We start from the raw sequence: 14021 nt of genomic DNA on the forward strand, positions 1-14021 counted from the left end.
CACCAGCAGGCTCTTGCCGCCGCCCGCCGCCCCCAGCAGCAGGAAGGTGGGCGGGGAGCGGCCCGCGGCCATGGCGGAGCCGCCCCGCGCACCGGCCCCGCCCCGGCGGAAGCGGCCCCGCCCGGCGGAAGCCGGAAGCGGAAGAGCCGCGGCGGGGCGGGGAACGGACCGGACCGGACCGGGCCTGGAGCGAGCGGGCCGGGCCGGCGGCGGGCGGACACCATGGGGCGCGGCGGCGGCACCTTCGAGCGGCTCCTCGGTACCGGCGCGGGTCCCTCGGCGGGACGGGACGGGACGGGAAGGGAAGCGGGTCGGGGTCCGCAGCGCTCGGCCCCGAGAGCGGGCGGGCCCGGGGCACAGCCGGGCCGACCGGGCCGGGTGGCGGTGCCGCAGCCCGGTGCCGCCCGGGAGGTCACCGAGCGCTGGGGTGCCTGTACCGGGAGGGTCGGTGCTGTCCCGGAGCCATCGGGGTTTGTTTACCCCGAGCCTCGGGGCGGCGCCACGCCCGCAGCCTCCGGGAGCGGCGGTGGCGGAGCGGAGCCGCGGGAGCAGCGCGGCTCACGGCGGCACCGGGTTTGTTCGCTGCAGATAAGGCCACGAGCCAGCTCCTGCTGGAGACAGACTGGGAATCCATCCTGCAGATCTGCGACATGATCCGCCAGGGCGACACGCAGTAAGTGCTGCGGGCACGGCTCTGCCGGCTGCGCGGGGAAGCACAGACACCCTGCCAGGGTCTCGGACCTGTAACACGCATCTCATCGTACCCTTCCGTGAGAGCATCACAGGGGCTGTACGGCACACCCTGATGTGCTTCCCAGAGCCTGGCAGCTGCACATTACCCCTGGCCTGAAATTCTTAGGGAAACTCAAGCTGGAGTGTGCTTATTCCTTGCCAGTTTCACTCAGTGAATCACACACCCCTGAGCTCGCTGTGCCCTTTGTGGCACGGTGGGGATTGGTGGCTGTCAGCAGCAGGTGGGATCACCCTGAGAACGTGTCCCCTCTTCCCCTGCCCAGGGCGAAATACGCCGTCAACGCCATCAAGAAGAAGGTGAATGACAAGAATCCCCACGTGGCCCTGTACGCGCTGGAGGTAACTGCACCTGGCTGGGAGCAGGCAGGGGCTTCCCACCACTGCCTTCAGGCTGCACAGCTCCCTGCAGCCCAGCGTGGAGCCAGCCTCTTCCCGGCTCTGGCACTGAGGTTTTGGGGTGATCAGGCCAGGGCCTTCATGCTTTAGCTCCATCTTGGCTTTGGAACAGGCAGAGCTGAGGCTTGGGCTGCTCCCCCCGGGGTTGGTTCCACAGAGCACAAGGCCCCCAGCCCCCAGGGAGGCGAAGGGCAGCTGGCTCCCAGTGCAGGGAGTGGATTGGCATGGCCCCAGCACAGCTCACAGTTTAAATACTGCCCCCTGTTCAGCCTGCAGTGTGTGCTGGGACCCCCACAGGTTGCAGGGGAGGCAGGAAGCTGTGGGCTGATGTTGTCTTGGCCCTTGCAGGTCATGGAGTCGGTGGTTAAAAACTGTGGCCAAACAGTCCATGACGAGGTGGCCAATAAACAGACCATGGAGGAGCTGAAGGAAATACTCAAGGTAAATTGATTTATTTTACTGTCAGTTTCTTTCCTATGGAAAAGCAGCAGCAACAGGAAGAAATGTATGTGTCCTCTCTTGTGTCCTCTTTGGGTAAGGAGCAGAAGGGAAACTGGAAATGCACTTCAGAAAAGAGCAGATTATCGTGTGCTGTGAAAGGATGAGTGTAGGCAGTGAGGAGGGCTTCTGGGAGGAGGAGATGTGGTGGGAGCAGAGGTTTGCCTGCGCTGTGAAATGGCAGGAATGTGCTGTGGGGGCCTGGGCCATTCCATGGTAAATGCTCCTGGATGCAACACTTGGGTGGGAACAGCAAAGGAAAACAGGTGATGGCCAGGCACCTGTACCAAGGACCTGGGCAGTGGCAAGGTGAATTCCCTCTCATGGAACAGTGTGAGACACATAGGCAGGTTAAGCAACAAAGGAAAAACCAGCTGGAGCTGCCTCTGTGTCACGGCCATGTCACTGGAGTTGTTCAGGATGTGACCATGGCTGCTGGCACTGATGAGTTGTTGTTACAAGCTGTCACCAGTCTGATACCTGCTGGAGCTTCATGTGTCCTTGGACTGGGGAATTCCTTTAGTGAAGTGGAAATGAGAACCCCTGTCTCCAGCTCCCAGCTCAGAACAGCAATGCCCAGGCAAGAGCTCATTAGCATTGTACTTCTGTCTTCCACCAGAAATAAACAAACAGGTGACCCAGATCCTTGGAGACCGAGCTCTGTGAGCCATGTGTCACCTTCCTGTTAGGGCTGACTCAGTCTCCCTGCAGGATCTCCTCCTGAGGCAGGAGCACTGCCATAGCATGACAGCCAGGTGTGGTAGCACAGCTGCTCAAAGGGCTGAGGAGATCTAATCACATCCAGGGATTTTGTGGTTCTCTCAGTCCTTGCCTGCCTCAGGAGTTTCACAACTGTCCCATTCTCCTTCCACACTTGGAGCTTTGCTGCTTGTGAACACTCAATGCTGGTAAAACACTCCAAGTTCTGATGAGGTTCAGGGCTGTGACAAAAATGGAATGCAGGATTTTTCCAAATGTCCTAGAAGTTGGAGCTCCAAGAATTGTCAGTAAGTGATGCTGTGTGGGCTGAGGTCTTGGCTAAAATCAGAGCTCGACAGTGCTGCTGTGCTTCCTGGGGATTTCTGGAAGAGCCAGTCATGTGGATGTGATCATTTGGGCAGCTGATGACACGGCAGCCCTGAGGCTGGCTGAGGTCAGAACAGGCTTGCCAACTTTCCTCCAGTTCCCCGAAGTGTGGTGCAGTTGCCCTGCCTCCAAAGGGCAGCCGTGCCAGCTGTCCTCACTTTGTCACATCCTGAGATGGCTCTGAGTTCTCCTGGGGTGGCGGTGCTGGCAGCCTGCAGGCACCCCCAGCGCTGTCAGGGGTGGACAGGGTGGGCTCTGCTGTCCTGGCCAGCTGGGGCTCCCACCGAGTTCTGAGTGTGGGATGGGGGGCTCTGCTGAGGGGGTGCTGGCACTTGCTCTGAGCATCAAGGCCACAGCTCTGTTCAGTCCGTGCTGCACAAGGACATTGTGTTCTTTGTGCTGGAGGGGACAGTGGGGCAGCTGAAGGGGCTCTTTGTGCTGTGCATTGTCCTTGCTGCAAGTTTCTGACAGCTCTTACCTCTCCTGAGGACTCTAAAGTCTCTCTTTCCTGAGTGGTATTTCTGGCTTCTCCTTAGGGGGTTCACACCATCCTTTGGGTTTCAGGGGCATTTTCTGAGAGGTTTTTTCTCCTCCCTCCCTTCCTGTGCAGAGGCAAGTGGAGACGAGTGTCCGCAGTAAGATCCTGTACCTCATCCAGGCCTGGGCTCACGCCTTCCGCAACGAGCCCAAGTACAAGGTGGTGCAGGACACCTACCAGATCATGAAGGTTGAAGGTGAGGACTGTGGCCACAGGTGAGGGGACACCTGGTCAAGCAGCTCTGCCCTGCAGGAGCCTTGACAGTTCAGTGCCTGGTGTGAGCAAAATCTGGACTTTCAACACTGAGCTCTTCCTTGGTTCCCAATACCCAACAAACCCTTCAGGATGACCAAACCTTGCTGCAGACACGGCACAGTGCAATGGACCAGGGCAGCCTTGCTCTAGGCCTCCAGCCCAGCCTTCAGGGCTGGCAGGGAGACCTGAAAAGCAGGAGCTGCAACTGTTCTTGGGGAGACTGGCAGCAAGTCATTGTGTCCTCTGGGAGGGATTTGCTGTGGGGCAGTTCCTTCCTCACAGGCTTTTGTTCCTGCTCCCAGCATGGTCCCACTTGCTGACACTGTTGGTGTGGCATTTTCCCTTCTGTCCAGGACAGCAGTGTTCACTTCTGGGGCAGGGACGTGCTGCTGCCTCTGCTTCCTTCTGTGCCCCAGAAGGCAGTGGCACAAGATGGGAGGGTCAGTCCAGCATCCTGAGCTGGTGTTGCCAAGCTCTGGCCCTTGAAGCCCTTGAGCTCACAGCCCTGCCTGCCCATCCAGTGTGCTTTTTATCCCCCTCGGTTCAAAGTACTGAGAAATAAATAAGCCTTATCCAGAGGCCTGTGATGTCCCTTGTGGGTGTGCAAGGGAAACAGTTGGGGACTGTCCTCAGAGCATGGCTGAGGGGAGCCTGCTCCTGGTGTGTCACAGGGAGGTGCTGGTCAAGACAAGAGGTGGTGCTGAGCTGGCACCTGTAGCACGAGCTTACAGGCACGTGGCCTCCCTGTGCCAGAGGATTCCTCTCGCAATGGGCTCCCTTTTCTCTCCATTCTCCTCCTGCAGGGCACGTCTTCCCGGAGTTCAAGGAGAGCGACGCCATGTTCGCTGCAGAGAGGGTGAGCTCTGTGGTGGGGGAGCAGCTGTGGGACACACATCCCATCCCTTTCCCATCCCCTCCTGCAAACCTGCAGGTCTCACATTCCTCCGTTTTGTGCGGATTGGCGACCTCGCTGGGAGAACTGGCCAGGACAGGGAGTCAGAGCCATCATTCCTCCTGCTCACTGGCCTTGCAGCAGCTTGGCAGGCTGGACATGGCAGCAGGGCATTGCTGAAGTGATTGCTGTGCAGACAGTTTCCTAGTAAATCTTGTACTGGCTGGGAAAACATCACAGTCTCTGAGGAACACAAGAGGAGATAACTGGGGATTAATATTTCCTGTTGAGCTGCAGATGCCTCCAGTCTCCCCACAAGACATGAGAGAGCCCTGTTGCCATCAGAGCTCCTGAAAGGGCCGGTGCTGATGCACTCCTCCCTCCTGACTCCATTTCCCTTGGCCTCTGCAGGCTCCAGACTGGGTGGATGCAGAGGAGTGCCACAGGTGCCGAGTGCAGTTTGGCGTCGTGACGCGCAAGGTGGGTGCTGCTCCTGGGCTCCCTGCTCTGCACAGCCCTTGGCGCTTGCAGGACTCCCTGCAGGACTTGCTGTGTGAAGTGTGCTGGGTCAGGCCACATTTCCCGGCTGCTGGCAGGGAAATGAGTGTCTGATGTTGGCTAAGGGAGAAGGAGTGTCTTGCCGCCACACTCACGTCTCCTGCCCTTCACAGCACCACTGCCGGGCCTGCGGGCAGATCTTCTGTGGAAAATGCTCCTCCAAGTATTCCACCATCCCCAAGTTTGGGATTGAGAAAGAAGTGAGAGTCTGTGAGCCCTGCTACGAGCATCTCAACAAGTCAGTACCCTTCGTGGTGGGTTTCTTTGCCTGAGACACCTGGGACATTGAGGAGGGAAGCGTGGTGTGGAACTAGCTCCCTGCAGAGCACAAAGGGGGCTGCCCAGGCTGTGCAGGCTGGGCTGGGCCCTCTTCCTTCCTGGGAGTGGGCTTTGCTGCTGGAACATGGTGCAGAGCTGGGCTCTGGTGCAGAGAAGGGAGCTTTCAGTCCATACTATCACTTGTCACTACAGGAAAACTGAGGGTAAAGCTGCTGCCACCTCCGAACTGCCCCCTGAGTACCTGACCAGCCCCCTCTCTCAGCAGTCCCAGGTGAGCAGCTCCCCATAGGTGATCTGGTGATCCTGACCTGTTTGTTGATCCCATTACTGACCACCTCCTTATCTTTCCACTTGCAGCTGCCTCCAAAGCGTGATGAGACAGCTCTGCAGGAGGAAGAGGAGCTCCAGCTGGCTATTGCCTTGTCTCAGTCAGAGGCTGAGGAGAAGGAGAGAATGGTTTGTTGGCTCCTGGGGTCTGGGAGGGGTTGGTGTTCTTCAGCCCAGCTGTGCTGAGCCATAACAGATCTCTGGACATGTCCTGGTGTGAGCAAGGCTCAAAGCCTGTGGAGTGGGAGGGTGAAAGCAGGGCCTGGCACGGGCTGTGTTGTGGTTGGTTTGGAGCAGCCTGGGTTCTCTCTGAGTTGGCAATTTTCTCTTTTGCAGAGGCAGAAAACAACCTACTCCATGTATCCCAAGGCTGAGCCCACTCCTGTCACGTCCTCGGCTCCCCCAGTCAGCACACTCTACTCCCCACCCGTGGTACGTCCCTGGCAGCTCCTGCACGTGAAGTCCTGGACACAGGCCCCTTCCTGAGCCCAAGTCTGCCCCAATTGTGTCCAGTTGAATCCCCATACTGAGGGAAAATATTTGTCCCGTTCAACCCCTTGCTTGTTCACTCTGTTTTGAGCAAGAAGGTGTGTTCTAAGCCAGGACTGAGGTGCCTCCACTGCCTCCCAGCTTGTGTCCCCTTTGAGGCTCAGCACTGATGGTCATACATGGCCAGCTCTGAGCTGAGCACCTGGGTGAGACCTGGGGATCTCTGGTTTTGCTGAACTGGCTTTCTCCATTTGTCTCTTTCCAGAATTCCTCTGCTCCCTTGGCCGAGGACATTGACCCAGAGGTAAGGATCCTGGCCCTGCTAGTCTGCAGCACAGGCTTGCTCCTGCAAGGCAGTGATACTCATCTTCCTTCTCTCCCTGGCAGCTGGCTCGGTACCTGAACCGCAACTACTGGGAGAAGAAGCAGGAGGAGGTTCGCAAGAGCCCCACACCGTCAGCACCCCTGTCCCTGACAGAGCCTGCTGTGCAGCCTGGGGATGCCCACCCTGCCCCTCTTGGGGTGGTTGAGGTAAGGGGGGGCCTGGGCCTGCGTCTGGCACCCACCGAGGGGCAAGAAGCACCCGACTCTTGGGCTCTGCTGGCTCTTGGCACTGGGAGGTCACAGCTGACTGGCTGCCCCATCCTTCCTTCCAGCAGCAGTACCAGAACGGTGAGTCCGAGGAGAACCACGAGCAATTCCTGAAGGCACTGCAGAACGCGGTCACCACGTTCGTCAACCGCATGAAGAGCAACCACATGCGAGGCCGCAGCATCACCAACGACTCTGCCGTGTTGTCCCTCTTCCAGTCCATCAACAACATGCACCCGCAGCTGCTGGAGCTGCTCAACCAGCTGGACGAGCGCAGGCGTGCGTGGGGGCTGGGGGAGCTGCGGGCTGGGCGCGAGTGGGCGGCAGCCGGGGCTTCCCCGGTGTCAGGGCTCAGCACTCCCGTGGCACAGGCTCACTGGAGAGGGGCTGCTGTGCAGTGCAGGGGCAGCCCGAGCGCGCTGGCCCCTGTTCCTGAGGCTGTCCCTTCCCTCCCCAGTGTACTATGAGGGCCTGCAGGACAAGCTGGCCCAGATCCGCGACGCGCGCGGGGCCCTGAACGCGCTGCGGGAGGAGCACCAGGAGAAGCTGCGCCGTGCCGCGGAGGAGGCAGAGCGCCAGCGCCAGATCCAGCTGGCACAGAAGCTGGAGATCATGAGGCAGAAGAAGCAGGTGAGGCAGGGGAGCACGTCCAGGGCATTGCAGGGCAGCCCAGGGCGGGCAGGGATGGTGCCCTGCTGGCAGGGGCGTGTGGTGTGGTGCCTCTCACCACCCAGCCCTGTTCCCACAGGAGTACCTGGAGATGCAGCGTCAGCTGGCCATCCAGAGGCTGCAGGAGCAGGAGAAGGAGAGGCAGCTGCGCCTGGAGCAGCAGAAGCAGACTATCCAGATGAGAGCCCAGATGCCAGCTTTCTCCCTGCCTTATGCCCAGGTACAGCTGCTGGGCAAGGCTCCCCCTGCCAGGTTCCAGGGGCTGCAGCTTTAACCTGGCTTTCCTTCTCCCACCAGCTCCAGGCCATGCCCGCAGCCAGCGGGGTCATCTACCAGCCCTCTGGGCCCACCAGCTTCCCTGGCACGTTCAGCCCAGCTGGCTCTGTGGAGGGCTCTCCCATGCACAGTGTGTACATGAACCAGGCTGCACAAGGCGGAACCGGGCCCTACGCTGCCATGCCCGGCACTGGTACGTCGGGCAGCTCAGCCTCTGGGGGTAGGGGAGAGCCCAGGGTGGTTTCTCCAACCTCTGCTCTCTCCCCCCAGATCCCAGCATGGTGAATGCCTACATGTACCAGGCGGGTGCCAGCAGCGGGCAGGGGCCTCAGCAGGGGCCAGCGGTGCCCACCACCACCCCTGCATATTCATCCTACCAGCCCACACCCACGCAGGGCTACCAGGCAAGTGAGGCAGCATGGCCTGCAGCCAGCTGGGACGGGCTGGGGGGTTTGGTGGGGCTGGGCAACGTACCCAAACTCAGCAACGAGATCTCTGAGCAGGAGGGAGGACAGGCTGATTGGTTCCAGATCTCCACATCTGCTGCTCTTGCTGTGGAAGTGGGCTGGAGTGAGATCCAGTTCTGGGCTCAAGGGCCTTGTCCGGAGAAGTGAGCCATTGCTGTCTGTGCCACCTCTCACCAGCCTCTCCCCACAGACTGCAGCCTCACAGTCACAGAGCATCCCAGCCATCTCCCAGGCACCCCAGTCGGGCACCATGGGCTACATGGGCAGCCAGTCTGTCTCCATGGGCTACCAGCCCTACAGCATGCAGGTGAGCACTCCCTGCTTGGGCGTGGGGGGACAGGGCATGGCTGGGCTCCAGCCCATGGACCCATCCTGGGGGCAGTCACCCACCACTGCCCTGTGGGTGCTGCATGGACCCCAGCCCCTCTAACAGCCACCCCCTCATTCCCATAGGGTCTTATGTCTGCCCTGCCGGGCCAGGACACAGCTCTGAGCAGCCTGCCGGCCCAGCAGTCCTACCTGCCCGGGCAGCAGCCCCTCTACCAACAGGTGAGTGCCACCAGCCCTGAGGGTCAGGACACGGTGGGGCACGTGTGCTAACGAAGGCACACACTGACAAAGGTGTTTCCTCTGCTGCAGGTGGCCCCAGCTGGGGGTCCCCCCCAGCAGCAGCCCCCGGCAGCGCCTGCCCCCGGGCAGCAGCCCCCGGGCAGCGGGGAGGCCCAGCTCATCTCGTTTGACTGATGGCAGACACAGGGCTCCGGTGTAACACTACTCTTCATCCGAAATCACTCTGTACTTCGACTACTCGCGCTGCCCCCTGGCCCGTGCCCCAGGGGCGGTGGGGCCCGAGGCTCCTGCTGCCGGCTTTGGGGACCAAGGGGCAGGGGGGCAGCCCCACGCCCTGCAGCTGGGGCAGCAGCCCTGGCTCACCCACCCGCCCTCGGCAGCGGCGGCCCCGGGGCCGGGCGGGAGCTCGGCCTGCCCTGTCCTTGTCCCGGGCCTGTGGCACGGGCCCCTGCCCAGCGCCGGTGCCAGCCCTGCCCGTCTGTCCCGGCGCTGTGGCGCGGGCCCGAGGGTGCAGCCTCCAGCCCTGCCCGGCCCCAGTGCCAGCCCTGCCCCGTCTGTCCCGGCGCTGTGGCACGGGCACCTGCCCGGCCCCGGTGCCAGCCTGCCCCTGTCCTTGTCCTGGGGCTGGGGCTCGGGCCCCTGCCCCATCTGTCCCGGGGCTGTGGCACAGGCCCCGAGCGCTCCCGCCCTGCCCTGTCCTTGTCCCGGGGCTGTGGCACGGCCCCAGGGGCGCAGCCTCCAGCCCTGCACCGTCCCCGCCGCGCCCCGCTCCCTCACGGCCCGGGCCCCGCGCTGGCCCGGCCTGTCCTATCCCGCCCGTCCCGGCGGAGACCGAGCGCTACCGGTGACAATAAAGTGTTGGAACGAACCGCGGCTCCTGTGCTGGGCATCTCCCCGCGAACGAACGGGGCAGTGTTTGCCGCGGGCTGGCAGCAGCTCCGAGGGCAGCAGCTCCCGTCAGACCTCACCCGCAGCACCGGCCAGCTGCAGGTCAATCTGAGCTCTGGCCACTGAAATTTCCTCCCTACAATGTCTGGAATGTATCTGTGCTGTACATGCATAGTCCTAAATTATTAAGCTTCATGGAGCATTAGAATGTGTTACTACACTTAGTGAAGGTCAAAAAGGTAAAATGACAAGGTTTTCTGACTATTCTTGTTGCTTTTAATTTGCATTCATTATGCTTCAGGTTTACTGTTAACCATGCTGTGCAGTGTAGAAATATAACCAGTTCTCCTTCCAAACGTTCCAGAGAGGAAGCACTTTCTGTTCCTTCAGACATGGAATTTTTTCTATCCCATTTAGAAATGATAAATAGTAATGGATTTATCACGGCGGCCGTTGCGGTCCCATCGGCCCGCTTTGGCCTACATCTCCCATGGCGCACCGCTTTTCGGGCGCTGTGTCGCTATTGGCTGGGAGCGGCGCGCGGGGCCGCCGGGAGCGCGGGCAGGGCGGAGCGCTCGGTGTCCTCGGGCCGCCATGCTGCCCGCCGCGCTGCCCGCCGCCCGCCGGGCGCTGCTCCCGCGGCCCCCGCTGCTCCCGCTGCCGCTCCGGCCGCCGCCGCCGCGCCGCGGGGCCCCCGCCGGGCTGCGGGCGCTCGGCACCGGCCCAGCGCGGCGCTCGGAGGCGCTGGCCGGGGCGCCGCTGGACACGGCCGCCAAGGAGTACTCGCCCAAGGTGCGGCAGCTGGTGCGGGACATCGCGGGGCTGACGCTGCTGGAGGTGGCCGATCTCAACGCGCTGCTCAAGGTGGGTGCGGGACCCGGCCCCGCTCGGCCCGGCCTGACCCGGCTCGGCTCGGCTCGGCCCGGCCGCGTGCGCCGCCTGACCGGCAGCTGGTGCCGCCGCTCGCTCTTCCCGTAGGAGACGCTGAAGATCCCGGACGTGGGGGTGATGCCCGCGGCCGCCGCCGCCTCCCTGCTGCCCGCCCAGGCGGCTCCGCAGGTACCGGGAGGGGCGGGAGCGGGGCCGCGGGGGCCGCGGGGCGGGCTCGGCCGGGGGGCTCGGCCGCGGGGCTTCACCGCGCTCCGGCTGCTTCCAGGAGGAGGAGGAGGAGGTGGTCCCGCTCAAGAAGGAGAAAACTCATTTCACCGTCCGGCTGACCGAGTTTAAAGCCGCTGACAAGGTGAAGCTGATCAAGGAGGTGAAGAACTTCGTGCCCGGAGTGAACCTGGTGCAGGTGAGGAGGTGCTGCCCCAGCTCTGGGGTTTTGCCCCCAGGTCCAGCAGCCTTGGCTCTCTATTCAAAGGGGAGCCTGGATGTGTGCATTCAGAAGCACAGGCTGCCTGTGTGCATCTCAGTGCAGGGAGACGTGCGGAGCAGCGTTTGGTAGCTCCTTCATCTGGCATTTTCCGTTGTCAGAACAGGGGGATAAGGAGGAGGCTCAGAGCAAAGGACTCAGAGATGTCCATGCCAGCCTCCACTTCTCCAAACCTGAGAGCTGCCGTGCATGAGCTTTCCTGCAGAGCTCAGGACTAGTCAGCATTTCTTGCTACAGCTGGGTTTGGCTTGCCTTTCCCAAAGTCAATGTATTTCTGAAGTTAAATGAGCCTCTGTAATTCACACTTCTTGCAGTCCAGGCTTCCAGCTCTTTTCAGGGCCCTTCATTTTATAGGTGGTGATACTTCTTTCCTTGGAGGAGTCGGGCCTCAGCCCTGGGCAGTGTCTGAGCTCAGCCCTTGACCTTGGATGTGGGCTCAGCATGTTGGGTGATGAAGCTGCTACTGCTGAAGCATGTAATGTGCTGCACATCTCCAGGGTGGTGCTTTCATGTCTTGGGGTCAATAGTAGCACTTCCAGTATTCCAGCTGCAGTGTTGAGTATTGCAATATCTGCTCCTGCTGTAACCCAGGAGAGCAGAAGTGTTTGCAGATAATCTTGTGATCCATTCTTGTTGCTGCATTGCAAAGCCAGCAGAGAGTCAGTGGCACAGGTACAAGTTTGGCTGTCTTGTGGGAATAATTTCCTGACTGTCAGGAAGTTATCCTGGAAGTTGTTCATCTGTTATTGGCCCCAAGCAAACATGAAAATACCAAACCCTGTAAAGGACTCAATCAACAGATAATTAACTGGAGAGCTGATGCCCAGTGAGCCTGGCTTTGCACGTGGCACCTGCTGCATGAGCTGTTGGTGGTGCCAGTTATTGCAGCTAAACTCAAGTGTGATGTACCCAGGCCCAGCACACTGGTGAAGCACACACACAACACAAACAGCTGTGGAGGTTCTACCTGCAGGGACTCTGTTCAAAGAGGAGCCAAAGCCCTTTTATTGTAAATTTTGCTGCCATCCAGTCAAGGTGTTTTAATGAGGTTTTCGGGTGGATCTGCCCATAGTCTGTAGGGCTGCTGGTGTTATGGAGGGAAGCACAGGCAGTGCTTACCTTGGGCACTGCTGGGACCCAAACATCAGTCCTGTGGCAATAACTGTGTGATGAGACAGGTGTGTGACCAGCACACTCGGGAGCAGGGCTGGCTGCATCCCAGGAAGCTCACTGGGAGCTGCCCAGCAGATGCTTACCCTGTCACCACCAGCCCTGGGCTCTGGCTGCACTGGGAGCTGCTGCTCTGCCCCATTGCTGCTGCTGCACGGGTTCCACTTGGCTTGGGCTCTGCTCCTCTTCCCACTGAACACCAGGACCATCTGCCTCTCTGGACTGGGGCTGCTTTAGAATGGAGTCACACCTTCCTGAGCAGAGTTCAGAAATTAATAACCTGTGTTGTGTTGCCTGTGCTCATCACAGGGAGTGTGTCCAGGCTCCTGTCCAAATCCTGTCCTGGTGAGCAAAGGCATTCTTGCCCCACCAGCCCACTGCTCGCACATCTGTGCCTTCCAACCCCAGCAAAAAAAGCATTTTTCTTCCACCACAGATACAGAGGCATTGAACCCAGCAGGAAGTAAAGGGACAAAACCTTCCTGCCAGCACAGTGGCCAGTCCAGTGGGTGCTGAACACCTGCAGTGCTGTGGCAGAGAGCTGCTGTGTGTAAGAGCAGCAGGGGCTTGTCCCCCCTGGGCTCACTTCCTTCTCTATAGCAGCACTGCAGTAAATTCTTTAAATTAGCTCAGCAGTTTTGCAGCTTGCCTTAAGCATCGCAGTGCTGCTTAGTACCAGTAGTTCTGCTTTAAAAGTCCCTGAAATGTCAGAGTACTGTGTTGCCGAGTAGTCTGTGCTGGAGCTGTGTCCACTCCCTGCAGTGGCCTCCTCTCCTGCTGGCACAAGAATGTGAACCAAAACACGGTCCTGAGCAGAGCCAGCCCGGCGGATGCTGCCCAGCAGGGCACTGCAGGGGCTCTGCTGCACCCCCTCCTCTCAGGGTGGCCTGCACACCAGCAGCACCTGTGCAAGGATTCAAGGAAAGGTTTCCCAGCAGGTGTGTCACCACTGGCAGCCAGGGTTAGCTGCCTTCTGTGGGATGTGCCGCAGTTCAAGTGCAAGTCTCAGGGTTTGTGCTGGTCACTGAGCTTCCACGGTTGGCTTAAGCAGAGGTCAGGATCATGGCTCTAAATCCAGTAATCCAGTTAGTGAAAGCCTGTTTACAAGCCTGTACTTTGTCCCTCTCGCAGGCAAAGAAGCTGGTGGAGTCCCTTCCGCAGGAGATCAAGGCCAACGCCTCCAAGGAGGAAGCAGAGAAGATCAAAGCAGCGCTGGAGGCAGCAGGAGGGACTGTTGTTCTGGAGTAGGCTCGCCGTGGAGGGACTGGTGCTGCAGCTGCTGCCCCGGCCGGGCTCTGGACCTTTCCGAGTGCACAGTGGGAGCACTGTCCCAGAGAATGCTGTACGGTTGGGCAGAGCTGCTGCTTCTGCCATCACCATGAACTCTACCTTATAAATACCCAAAAAAACCTGTACAATGATTCATCTTTCTCAAGTGCTGATTGTCCCCGTGCTCCCCATGTCATGGAATCAGAATGGTTTAGGGTGGAAGTGACCTTGAAAGATCATCTCATTCCAGCCCCTTGCTATGGGCAGGAACACCTTCCACCAGGTGAGGTTGCTCCAAGCCCTGTCCAGCCTGGCCTTGAACACTTCCAGGGATGGGGCGGCCACAGCTTCTCTTCACAGCAGCCTGTGCCAGGGCCTCACCACCCTCACAGCCAAAACTTATTTCTAATATCTAATCTAAACCTACTCTGAGTTTGAAGCCATTCCCCCTTGTCCTGTCACGACACGCTCTTGTAAAAAGTCTCTCTCCATCTTTCTTGTAGGCTCCCTTCAGGTACTGGAAGCGTGTACCAGCGCATCGCCCACCTCCTCACACTGCCTCTTGCTGATGCCTCACCTCTCTGTTAGTTATTTACGAGAAGAACACACTCCCACAGGTTGTGGAGATGCGTGCGGGGTGGGAAGGTGTATTCTGGAGCTGTGACTGTCCCTGCG

General features: G+C 59.9%; 2 protein-coding genes across 3 annotated transcripts; both read left to right on the top strand.

Moving 5' to 3' along the window:
- Window positions 1–161: 161 nt before the first annotated feature.
- Window positions 162–9512, top strand: HGS (hepatocyte growth factor-regulated tyrosine kinase substrate). Of its 2 annotated transcripts, none has more exons than XM_063175651.1 (21): window positions 162–259; window positions 589–673; window positions 1017–1092; window positions 1498–1590; window positions 3344–3467; window positions 4330–4382; window positions 4830–4898; window positions 5090–5214; window positions 5448–5526; window positions 5613–5711; window positions 5919–6014; window positions 6337–6375; window positions 6459–6602; window positions 6728–6941; window positions 7120–7292; window positions 7411–7551; window positions 7629–7800; window positions 7878–8011; window positions 8265–8381; window positions 8528–8623; window positions 8714–9512. In XM_063175651.1, exons 1-21 carry the CDS (start codon window positions 223–225, stop codon window positions 8816–8818), a joined length of 2271 nt encoding a protein of 756 aa, XP_063031721.1. In that variant the 5' UTR covers window positions 162–222; the 3' UTR covers window positions 8819–9512. The 2 variants fall into 2 exon arrangements, with proteins under 2 accessions (XP_063031721.1, XP_063031723.1); XM_063175653.1 differs by having other exon boundaries at window positions 6731–6941.
- Window positions 9513–10126: 614 nt separating this feature from the next.
- MRPL12 (mitochondrial ribosomal protein L12) lies at window positions 10127–13498 on the top strand. Its single transcript, XM_063175507.1, has 4 exons — window positions 10127–10396; window positions 10511–10591; window positions 10689–10826; window positions 13209–13498. Exons 1-4 carry the CDS (start codon window positions 10127–10129, stop codon window positions 13323–13325), a joined length of 606 nt encoding a protein of 201 aa, XP_063031577.1. The 3' UTR covers window positions 13326–13498.
- Window positions 13499–14021: the final 523 nt, after the last annotated feature.

The sequence above is a fragment of the Melospiza melodia genome, chromosome 24, assembly GCF_035770615.1.
Source record: "Melospiza melodia melodia isolate bMelMel2 chromosome 24, bMelMel2.pri, whole genome shotgun sequence".
In the NCBI taxonomy this organism is placed as follows: Eukaryota; Metazoa; Chordata; class Aves; order Passeriformes; family Passerellidae; genus Melospiza; species Melospiza melodia.

Excerpts from the sequence above, each read along its gene's own strand:
- MRPL12 (XM_063175507.1), top strand. The coding sequence starts at position 10,127 with ATGCTGCCCGCCGCGCTGCCCGCCGCCCGCCGGGCGCTGCTCCCGCGG. Across the intron at positions 10,397-10,510 it reads ATCTCAACGCGCTGCTCAAG|GAGACGCTGAAGATCCCGGA; the intron begins GTGGGTGCGGGA and ends CTCTTCCCGTAG. Across the intron at positions 10,592-10,688 it reads CCGCCCAGGCGGCTCCGCAG|GAGGAGGAGGAGGAGGTGGT; the intron begins GTACCGGGAGGG and ends GGCTGCTTCCAG.
- HGS (XM_063175651.1), top strand. The coding sequence starts at position 223 with ATGGGGCGCGGCGGCGGCACCTTCGAGCGGCTCCTCG. Across the intron at positions 4,899-5,089 it reads TTGGCGTCGTGACGCGCAAG|CACCACTGCCGGGCCTGCGG; the intron begins GTGGGTGCTGCT and ends TGCCCTTCACAG. Across the intron at positions 6,376-6,458 it reads CCGAGGACATTGACCCAGAG|CTGGCTCGGTACCTGAACCG; the intron begins GTAAGGATCCTG and ends TCTCCCTGGCAG.